Raw genomic sequence first — 12,123 nt, forward strand, 5'->3', positions numbered from 1 at the left:
ACAAGGAAAAGTGATTTATTGTGAGAAATTACTATACAACTGAAAAGTGAAAGTAGAAGATAAACCATGGATTTATGTAGTATGAACAGAAAGTTGTTTATGATGACAAAATATGAAGTTAAGAAATGAGAGTAGAGTCAGGAAGACCTCAAGATATCCACAGACGTTTGTGTATGGAAAAAAATGTTTATCGTGAGGAATCTATGATGATCTTAAAGTGCAGCTAGAAAAAAACATGAGTGTGATTTGTATTGGAATACAATAGAGGTTTCGGTAGAAACAAATTTATAATGGGTTTCATTGTGGATTATTTTAAAATGGAAGGGATGAAAATTTGTTCTATTAAAAGCGATTAATGTTAATAATCATGACAAAATATTTCTTTCCAAAGAATTAATCTCATTTTGAATTTGCCATGAGAATAGAAGTTCTGCAGAATGGAAATTTCTGAACTTCTTTGGAGACAAATACGAAAGGAGAATTAAACAGCTTTAAGTTAAATGTAAATGGAAACTTTAACATGGTGTTAGGAGGGGGAAATACTTAAGCTGAAATCAAAGTTAAATGTAAATGGAAACTTTAACATGGTGTTAGGAGGGGGAAATACTTAAGCTGAAATCAAAGTTAAATGTAAATGGAAACTTTAACATGGTGTTAGGAGGGGGAAATACTTAAGCTGAAATCATAAGACAAAATGTCCTCCTTCCACGGCAGTAAAAAGAAACTCACCGTCACTAAAAAGGGTTCAAAGGTAAGATCTCATTATTTACTCATTCACCCCTGACGACACATTTAGACTCTTCTAAATCAAAGACTGGGCCAGTCCATTATGCAATTTCAGGGGTGAATGAGTTAATTTAGGTCTATTTATGGTTTTTTTTTTTTTCATTATTTACTCATTCACCCCTGACGACACATTTAGACTCTTCTAAATCAGAGACTGGGCCAGTCCATTATGCAATTTCAGGGGTGAATGAGTTATTTAGGTCTATTTATGTTTTTTTTTTTTTGCTTTTACTAATTTAAAGCTGACTTTCATAGATAACAGCCTTTAGGAATAGTATCTTCACTCATTCACCCTGAAAATGCATAATGAACTGTTCCTGTCTATAAATCAGAAGAGTTCAAGTGTGTCTTCAGGGATGAATTGGTCAAATAATCAAAATATTTCAAATAAATATTTTCAATGTGAATTACAGTCAAACCTGTCTAATATGACACCCTAAGGGACTGAAAAAGTGTCTTATTAGACAGGTGTCTTAATACACAGTCTATGCACAGACAAAAGTCCGGTATCTGATGTGATCACCCCATACTTTTTTTTAATATTTCTGATTGGTGAATGTATTAGTCCACTAAATCATTAAAGAAAGTGTTTTAAAAAACTGAAACATTGATAAAATGTTTTCGAAGCTGTTATATGATCGTTAATTTAAAACCAAAGATATTGCTGTCATGATACTTACAGTGAAACACGATAACAAGCCTTTGAGGACCAATGATATCACTTGGTTATAAGGATAATTTGTTATACACATATTACAATCATCTTATGAGAATCTTGACAGAGAATGAAAATTACTTTGTTATATCCATGAATTCGTTGTGAGCATGTTCGTTATAAATGTGTTTTACTGTAGTTATAACTAAGACACATTTTACAAAGTCAAAAAAGTCAGGTCTCAAATTTCATCTTTAAAATATCCAAAGGTCAGGGGTTAAAGTGTCTTTTCGATATCCAAAGGTCAGGGGTCAAAATGTCTTCAATATCCAACTCAGGGGTCAAAAGATCTTCAATATTCAATAGTCAGGGGTTAAAATGTCTTTCAATATCCAAAGATGTTTTTAATTATCCAATTATCTTGGATCCAAATGTTTTAAAAATCCAAAGGTTAGGGGTTGAAATGTCTTCAGTATCCAAAGATCAGGGGTCAAAATGTCTTAAACAATCCAAAGATAAGGGGTTAAATTGTCTTTTCAATATCCAAAGATCAAGATGCCTTAAATATCCAAAGGTCAGGAGTCAAAATGTCTTTGAACTATCCAAAGGTCAGGAGTCAAAATGTCTTTGAACTATCCAAAGGTCAGGAGTCAAAATGTCTTTGAACTATCCAAAGGTCAGGAGTCAAAATGTCTTTGAACTATCCAAAGGTCAGGAGTCAAAATGTCTTTGAACTATCCAAAGGTCAGGAGTCAAAATGTCTTTGAACTATCCAAAGGTCAGGAGTCAAAATGTCTTTGAACTATCCAAAGGTCAGGAGTCAAAATGTCTTTGAACTATCCAAAGGTCAGGAGTCAAAATGTCTTTGAACTATCCAAAGGTCAGGAGTCAAAATGTCTTTGAACTATCCAAAGGTCAAGAGTCAAAACATTAAAATGTGTACACTAGCTAAAATGAGTTGTTAAAAATTCAAATCGCAACAACAAATTTCTAGTTTTTATATAGGATGAATGACATTTGACCTGACCTCACCCAGTTTTGATTTAGCCGATTAAGTTTCGTGATCACATGTTACCTTGATCGACGAAGCGTGAAGCTAGCTTGTTTTATCTTTACTTTAAAAGCGTGTAATCGATACTGTCTGCAAGTCCTCTGTTATAACATGATTTCCGGGCTTTGTAATTATTGCAATTTTAGAATTGATTGATTTTTACTTGAGATAGTGAATTCTACATATGAATTGTCCCATTTTCATTTATTCTACCAAACATTCAATACTGAAATTGATTTTGACTAAATCAAACATTCGTTTCAGTACGTGTGGTGTCACAAAAAAAGTCAATAAAGTGAAAATTTCTTTTTCAGAAATTTGTTTGTTGTACAGTTTGGATTTTATTAGTCTGGTTCAGTTTCAATGCGATCAATATTTTCATTCAGAAACTTATAAGGCTTTACATTATTTTGTATATATGTTGGTTGATTTAAATACCGTATTCGACCCAATAAGCACCCAGGGCGCTTAAAAATTGATAAAAATGAAAAGGTGCTAATAAGTCAAAATAATTGCAAATTTATATCGTTTTATGTAGTTTTGGTCCTTATTTATGCCTAGGCAATTGAAATTGAGGCCTAAAAAAGGGGGAGGGGCGCTTATAGGGACATGGGCGCTTATTGGGTCGAATATGGTATCTGTCATTTTGTCCTAATATTCAGCAGTATATATTATAGAGGATCTCACATGAGTGGCTATGTAATATGAAATTTATCAATTAATTCAATAATTATATATTTCACAAGCTTTAGGCGAGTGGCATATCAAAATTCTTCAACAAGTTTGATAAATTTCATATTACATAGTCACATTGAGTGTAAGATTCTATTTATCACATAACTTTTATTAACAGAACTATGAGTGAAACTTTTTAATTTTGTCACAATTAATATAAAACAGTAGAAATCCGGCTTGGATGTGACGTTTCCGTCTACTGAGACAATCATGCGACATCATATATAGGTTATGACGTCAAAACTACATGTGACGTCACAATAGTGTTATTACACATGTGTCTTACGATATTGATGACATGGCCACATGACATGGCTAGACAAGTCAGTTAAGTTAATATAACATAAAGTAATGTAATTACGGCATTTTTTTTTCTTTAAGTACTTTTAACTTATTTGTAATTGTTGTGAATGACATTAATGATGCGAGATAAATATGATGTCATTTGAAAGTAAGAAAATTGTTCATTCATTCATTACGTAACTTTCAAACAATTTTCAGATATCATCCTTCGTGTTAACTTAATTAATATTCTTCTCCCTAAAATCACCGTAATTATAGGCCCACTACCTTTCCAAAACGGCTTTTAATTTTTGAAATTGGAATTTAAAACGAGACTGATAATTTTGTAGAGTTGGCAAAGGTATTAGCTTATTCTTAATACTACACCTATCATCATCTTCTAAACAATTTAATTATAATAAATCAAATGTTATTTTCATCTTTATTTCTAAAGTACTTATTTTCAAAAAGTTGGTATAAAATTTTAAAAAAATGATTTCAGGAGAGTCGGCCAAGCACAAAGGACACAAGATCAAGCAAAGGGGCACCTGCAAAGGTCACGGTAACCAGGACAACGCCTGCTGTCAAGGTTGTTACCAAGCCAACTAAACCAGAGGTGTGTAGCAATATTCAGGAACGAATTATAGAATCCTCAGAAAGTTTTGTTGAGAATTTCAAATTTTGTGTTTTTCAACTTTCTCCCTGTATTTTAATTATAAACTATCTCAGTCTTATAATTGGACAAGGATGATTAAGACCCTCATCATGCTGCAACCATGCTGCTTTCCATGCTTCAATCATGCTGTCCTGCAACATAGTGACAGTATGCTTGCAGACTAATTTGCATAATTGAAGCATATATACTGCAACCATGCTGCTTCTAGTAAGAATATAGAGCGGATGAAATTGGGAAGCATGCTTTATCCATGCTGTATTCGTGCTGCGTTTTCATGCTGTTTTCATGCTGTATTCATACAGCATGTATGCTTTAACCATGCTAAAAATTCATAAAGGGATACATCCAGGCTCATTTAAGGACGTGTCTACCCCACATGGGATTTGAACTAGTAATATGTGGGGACATTTTAACCACTCGGCCAATGCAGCCCCTTTTTCTAAGAAAGGTGATGATATTTAATCTAAAATCACACACTTTACAATTTTAACCTACATATAATTTATACTTTGTGAATCATGTCGGGCTATGGTGGCCGAGTGGTTAACAGGTCTCAACATATTTACCACAAGCCCTCCATCTTGGGTCGCGTGTTTGAATCCCATGTGGGGCAGTTGACAGGTACTGACTGCTGGTTGATGATTTTTCTCCGGGTACTCCGGCTTTCCTCCACCAACCCTGGCTGTTAATAGGACATTAAACTAAAATACCAAACTCCTCTTCTCATGTATCTGTCTTCTTATGGAAGGATCTTTTGTGTACCATTATGTCCTTGTGTGAGTTATTGAACTAAGAACAATCTTTATAATCTTGAAATCTTGATATTTCAGGCAAAATCTCCTGTCAAACCCGTAAAAGGTAAGAATTAAAAAAAAAATATATACCATGTAATGTCTTGAAAGAATCAATGAAAAATACAGACTGGAGTTGTAATGTTAAAAATATGGATTTTGTTATCTTGAACTTCTTGGATTCATGGTAAAACATGGCATTTAACACATCCTTAAATCTGTGATAAAACTTAAGGAGTTAACATTTTTGTGAATTTTTCTGAATTTATGGCAAAAATTTGGTGACTGAATTCATAACTCTGAATCTATGGTAAAAATTTGGGGGCCGGATTCATAACTCTGAATTTATGGTAAAATTTGGAGGTTGAATTAATCATAAATTATTGAACACAGAAGGCTGACATCTTTCTGAATCAATTTTCCTTAAATTATTTACCCCTTAAAATTCAAAATGGACTGGTCTAATCTGTGATTTAGAAGAGTCTAAATGTGTCATAAGTGGTAAATGTGTTAATGTACCTACAAGTAAGTTTACTATATGGCGGATATCCGGTATATTAGGTATCAGAGACTTAATTGAATATTTGATTTACTTGCGGAACCCTAATAACGACCATGTATTGTCATGTTTAATTGTAATTAATTATCATGTCAGTTTTAATTATTAATTCTACATAGTCCCACTAGTTGTACGAGGCTCGGAGTTGACTGCAGTAATTAAAATGTTAACGTTACAATGGAAACCATGATTAATAATCTATATGCTCAATTAGGTCAGGATTAGATTAGAAAAACTATTGTTTGAATTGGAACAATTAAAGTAAGGTATTGTTGTATCTCCACTTTAGACTTCTACTTATAATGATTGTCTTGTTTGAAAGGTCGTTCATCACAACAAAACATGACCATATTTGGGAGCCAAGTATTTGTATACCTTAATAGTTGTACCAATTAACCCTTAAACCTTTCATCCCTAAAATATCATAATGGACTGGTCTAGTCTTTGATTAAGAAGAGTCTAAATGTGTCTTCAGGGGTGAATGAAGCTTAGAATGTCCTGATTGTTGCTGAGCACACTTTAGAAATAAAACCTCTTGAACTGATTGACATTTAATGATGGTAACAACAAATGTCTATACACTCTACAATTAAATTGCAGACCTTTTGAAACAATTATAATGAAATGATATTTTGAATTAAAGGTATCATACCTAAAATAAATTAATTTGAATTTTTTTTAAATGGAATGTAAAAGTTTAATTCTTTTGCAGAGTAGCAAAGTTCAGGTGACAAAACAGCGAAATAAATCATAACATTTTTTTGTGTTGTAATGGGCGCTACTCTATTTATCTGCCACCCAGATTGCATTTATCTCTCCTATAATTGCAGTCTTTAACAATCATTAAATTGTTTGATAATGCAGTCAATTTTATTTGATAATTATTAAAGTTTATTATCGCTATTTCTGAAGAGATCATTCTCACATTTCGTATGTATGTTCCCCTAGGGCCCTAGTTAGGCATATATTACATCTTAGAACCAATTGGTCATCAAGATGGCCACCATCTTGGATTCTAGTAGTTGAAGTTTGAAAAGTAGAAAAAAGTTTCATCTGTCAATTGTCAGACATAGGTCAATCTCTGGTGGGCGCCAAGATCCCTGTTGGATCTTTCGTCTTTGTGTTTTTGAGACATGAAAACTTGGCCTTATTTGTTATGATGTGACTTTTATTTAGTACCATTCAGAAATATCGGATCTGTATCTCATTCACCCTGATATTTCATAATGGACTGGTCTAGTCTTTGATTAAGAAGATTCTAAATGTGTCTTCAGGGGTGAAGATGTTAAGACCAATACTTATTCATAATGGATGCAAATGATCTTAATAAGAAATATCCAATAAGTGTTTTACAGAAATAATTTTTTAATAGTACCTAAATCTATACTAGTCACACATGTAATATTATCTAGTTATATTAGATAAAAATTTTTCTTAAATATCAGCATATTTATATACAAATATCAATACATTAACAATATTTATCTAGTAGATGATTTTTTAATTCATTATTCAGTATTGGATAAAAAGACATATAATTTTAAAAAAGAAATTAAATTTTTTTAGCATTCATAGATACGAAAGCCAAAAGCCGTTTGGGCTCATATTGGTAGAAGAAGAAAAAATATGCGAAACTTTTGCATTATTACATGAAAGTTTCGCGTAATAATGCCAAAAGTTTTGCGTAATAACGCGAAAGTTTTGTGTAATAATGTGCTAATTTAAATTTTTTTTTTTTTTTCTAATACCAAAATGAGCTCAATTGGCTTTTGTACATAGAAGATAAATTATTTTTTGAATTAAATAATATCAGTTTATTTTGAATAAGATATGAATTCCTCAACATCAAAGAGAAAAATCTGATTAATTCCCATTATTATTTGACACGTGCACTTCCATTCGACTCAATGGAATAACCTATGATTTATATACTTATACAGAAACAGCAGATGCTTCCATTCAGGATGAGGGGGGTGATCCCACATCTGCCCATGTTGAGACTCGCCAGAGTAAGAGAGCACGGTCAACGCTAGAGACGGTTAAGGAGTCAGACCTGAGCGCTGAATTTGATGACGCCTTCGACCTTGATGATGAGAATTCATGGGTAAGGGTTGTGATCAAGATACAGTAGTGGTTTGAACATTTAATTTAAAATTGTGAAAATTGCAAAGATTGCGAGTATCTTGTGTTATCAAGACAGATTAATATCACACCTGTAAAATACGGATATCCTTGTCCGGGGTAAGAGAATGACTGTTATTGTCTTCATCATTAATTTTACCTTTAATTATTTTGTCTTTGACTGCTGCTAAGTGAATCTAGAGATATGGTAGTCTTGTAAGTGTGGCAGTTTCAAGTGCCTAAATGGCAGCTCCGACTGGTCTTTAATTCCCACAGGGAGAAACCACCCATGTCAAAGTGGAAGGCAGTTCTTTAGCAGTTTTTAAGCCTTCACAGTTTACTGAATAAGCAGTTCTTTTAGCAGTTATTTAGCCTTCATAATGCAACTGCATGGCTGGGACTGTTAACCCTTAGCAATCCATTGGAAAAATTGGCAGTCCCTTAACCTTCACAGTCCACTAGCAGTCGGTTAGCAGTTCCTTAGCAGTTTTTAGGCAGTTATTAGGCAGTTTTTAGGCAGTCCGTTTTAAAATGAACTGCCTAAAATGTCCATATATGGCGCATGCGACTGCTTTCTTTAGGCAGTTCTTAGGCAGTCTATTTCAAAATGAACTGCCTAAAATGTCCAAATATGGCGCAAGCGACTGCTTAATGTACGAATCAAAACTGCCTAATATCTATAAATAGCTCACAAAACTGCTAAAAACAATCCAAATATGGAGCATGCGACTGCTTATATTTATGAATCACAATTGCTTAATACTTATAAATATAAGTTCAAGAAACTGTTAACACATTTCCAATTATATGGGAAAAAATGAAAATACTATAATGTGGAAAATATACATATAGACAGTTATATATAATTACACTAACTCTAAGATAAAGTTTGCAGTTTTAAAAAAATAACTTGCCTTGCATTATATGCATGTATTTACCGGTATTCATTTTTCAGAAATTTATAGGAAATAAAAGATTGAATAATATAAACCAATCCAAGATATATACACATAAATCATAATGTTTATTTTGTGTCATACAAATTGTTTTAAAAAGAAAATGCATCATCTATATTATACTGGGGGTGTATAAGAGTAAAATGAAAAATGAATTTGAATTTTATCAATAAAAAAAAATAGAAATAGTTAACTTCTAAGTTTCCAAATTTAAATGCATGGTTCCCATGCAGCTATATATACATGCACATAGATTGCAAGCTCATGCATCTTACCTTCTACTTTGGGGGTTTACAGCAAAATTATAGGGTTATAATCCAGTACAACACCAGAATGCATACATCCAAAACTGAAACGTTTTACCATTTCTATTCCTGGCTATACACAATTCCCTTTATACTTACACTTATAACTATGTAAAACTGCATGTTGAAAACTACACCTCACTTATTTAGATGTCCAAAATATTCACCAAATGGTCCAAATTATGTAGAAGATTATCTGTGCACATGCTTCCTCACACCAAACTGTTCAAACTGACCGCTGGAATTTGGAGGGAGACTACAGGTTCAAAGGTCACCACATGTGTACACACAGCAACACTACATGTGGGGGTCACCATCTCTGTGTATAATGACCCATGGCTGTAGCTGCCTCCCCAGGGTGTTAGAGATAAGGGACTGTATATGCATCTATGTTTATATGTACAAAATAGTATTATTGAACACATATTTATCAATAATATGAGAAATTATAATAGGACTTTGATATTTTATGAATATACATGTATAGAATAATTATGTTGATCAAACTGACCTTTATTTAGTTTTGAATTGCATTTAAATGGTTTATGGGGTGTAAAATTAGTAGGAAAGTAGGAATTAATCACACTTTTAAAATTTACAATTTAATGATGTATCTTAATTCATGTTCCTTTGCATTTAATAATAAGTTGCAAGACAACTTCACTATATAAGTTTTATTTTGCCATGCAATTTCTTGTCTTTGTCCATTTGGTATGTGAACTGCTCTGTTAGACTGCTAAGGTCTATAAGCAGTCAATGACAAGCAGTTTCAGTCTATGATAAGCAGTCAATGACTGCTTACAAATATAGTTAGCAGTTCAACAAGCAGTTTTAAATCTTGTATGGTGAAATATTAGCAGTTTTCAGTGACTGCTTAAAACTGGACTGCTGAGAACTGCCTAATAACTGCCTAAAAACTGTGGGACTGCTACAAAACTGCCTAATAACTGCTTATATTAGCAGTTCTTTAATTCCCACAGGGAGATATCACTGATGGAGCTAGAGGTGTTTATATCTTACAGATGTCTTTTGATGATTTTGAAAATCTTTAATATGTTTTTTACTGATTTTAGGCTCTGGTTCCGGTGGAAAATGTTCCGGGTCGTTTTGCGCAGTACCGTAAAATGGTAGGTAGACATAACCTAAGTAGGTTCCTCAATTAACCAATATTTGATGTTACTGTATTCGACCCATATGTGCCCCTCCCTCATATTTTTGTATACCTTAATTTAACTAACAATGAACTAAATGCAGACTGAAATATTTCCGATCCTGAACTTTCTAGACATACATGGAATTTTCTTATCCTGAATTTGCTACATGGGCAATGATTGTCAATGAAAATATCTTACTTTTCTAACTAATTTTGAAATTGGATTGTTACAAAATTTTATTTTTCTCCTTTGAAAAGTCTTTTCTTTATGACTTAATGTGTCTTGATTTGCTTCAGACTGTCAGAAAGCTGTCAGAACTTGAGGAACAGCTCAGCCTCACTGTGGCAAAAACACAGAGAAAGGTCACGACCTTAAAGTCACAGTTCCAGGAACACAAGAGTAAATGGGAAACGGTGAGGAACTCTTGCAGTTACCCTTTAAATTCATAATGAACTGCTCCAGCTTTTGAAATAGAAGTGTTCCACTGAATTTGTATCCTAAAATGGTTAATGTTGATCATTTGGTTATTTTCACTCATAAGTATATTAGGCCTGAGTTAAATATATGGAAAGTGAAAGTATGATTGATAATTTATAGAAAGTGAAAGTGTACATTATAACTGATAATAATCTTGAATTAAGTTTATGGAAAGTGAAAGTATGATGGATATTTATAGAAAATAAAATTGTACATTATAACTAGCTGATGATTATCTTGAATTAAGTATATGGAAAGTGAAAGTATGATTGATATTTATAGGAGAGGAAGGTACTGATAGAACAAGTTGAGCAGGCTCAGAAACTTCAAACGGAGGCTGAAAAGGAGGCTGACGTGGCGATGACTCAGTTGGAGGAGTTCATTAACGAACAAGAACGATTGGTAAGATTTGTCATTTCAGTGATAAATAGCACTAACAAATTGTCTCCATTTCTTCAATATGACTTTAAAGGGTCACTACCTGTCCAAAACGGCTTTTAATTTTTGAAATGGGAATGTAAAATGAGATTGATAATTTCATAGAGTTGCAAACGTTATTAATTGACCATTAACACTAAACTTTTGAACAATTTTATTTAAATAAATAAAATGGTAATTTTCATAATGCTGGTCGATCGTCTTATGTTTCCCACCGTCGTCCGCGTGGTAGTTGACTACACCAGAAGAAAAAACAGCGAAATGAATCTCAACTGTTATTTAAGTATAACGCAGGAAATCTTGCTTATGTTTGGTGTTGTAACAACATCTTAGGCCATCGGTATATATTTTCTTATGCTATTAATGTTTTTTTAGAAACCTTTAAATACTCTAGAAAGGTAGTGGGCCTTTAATCGTAGAAAGTTCTATTGTGACCATAGGTCAATAGTGATTGGCACTACAATAGATACATTTTAAGTTCCTTGATCAAATTTTATGCGATCTCACTTGCTTCATTACAGATACACTGAACATTGACATTCTAACACTAGCCCTCCACTTTTGTGTCACAGTAGCTGAATAGTTCAAGTGTCTGACATTCTACCACTAGCCCTCTACCGTTGTGTCACAGTGGCTGATAAGTTCAAGTGTCTGATATTCTACCACTAGCCTTCCAAATCTGTGTCACAGTAGCTGAGTGGTTAAGGTGTCTGACATTCTACCACTAATCTTCCACCTCTGAGTCACAGTGGCTGAATGGTTAAGGTGTCAGACATTCTTCCACTAGCCCTCCAACTCTGTGTCACAGTGGCTGAGTGGTTAAGGTGTCTGACATTCTACCACTAGCCCTCCACATCTGTGTCACAGTGTCGGAATGGTTAAGATGTCCTACATTCTACCATTAGTCTTCCACCTCTGGGTTACAGTGGCTGAGTGGTTAAGGTGTCTGACATTCTACCACTAGTCTTCCACCTCTGGGTCACAGTGGCTGAGTGGTTAAGGTGTCTGACATTCTACCACTAGCCTTCCACCTCTTGGTTACAGTGGCCGAGTGATTAAGGTGTCTGACATTCTACCACTAGCCCTCCACCTCTCAGTTACAGTAGCTGAGTGGTTAAGGTGTCTGACATTCTACCA

At 33.6% G+C, this 12,123-nt stretch overlaps 1 protein-coding gene across 9 annotated transcripts in view; it reads left to right on the forward strand.

The window, feature by feature from the left end:
- Positions 1-12,123, forward strand: part of LOC138306119 (myosin-2 heavy chain-like) — a 140,303-nt gene that overhangs the window by 75,526 nt on the left and 52,654 nt on the right. For all 9 annotated transcript variants that reach the window (XM_069246479.1, XM_069246484.1, XM_069246483.1 and 6 more), the window contains 6 exons: positions 4,012-4,125; positions 5,016-5,043; positions 7,476-7,639; positions 9,991-10,044; positions 10,368-10,484; positions 10,831-10,950. In XM_069246479.1, the coding sequence (XP_069102580.1) occupies positions 4,012-4,125; positions 5,016-5,043; positions 7,476-7,639; positions 9,991-10,044; positions 10,368-10,484; positions 10,831-10,950 (597 nt within the window). The remainder of the gene's footprint in view (positions 1-4,011; positions 4,126-5,015; positions 5,044-7,475; positions 7,640-9,990; positions 10,045-10,367; positions 10,485-10,830; positions 10,951-12,123) is intronic.

This window comes from Argopecten irradians, chromosome 13 (assembly GCF_041381155.1).
Source record: "Argopecten irradians isolate NY chromosome 13, Ai_NY, whole genome shotgun sequence".
Taxonomy (NCBI): Eukaryota; Metazoa; Mollusca; class Bivalvia; order Pectinida; family Pectinidae; genus Argopecten; species Argopecten irradians.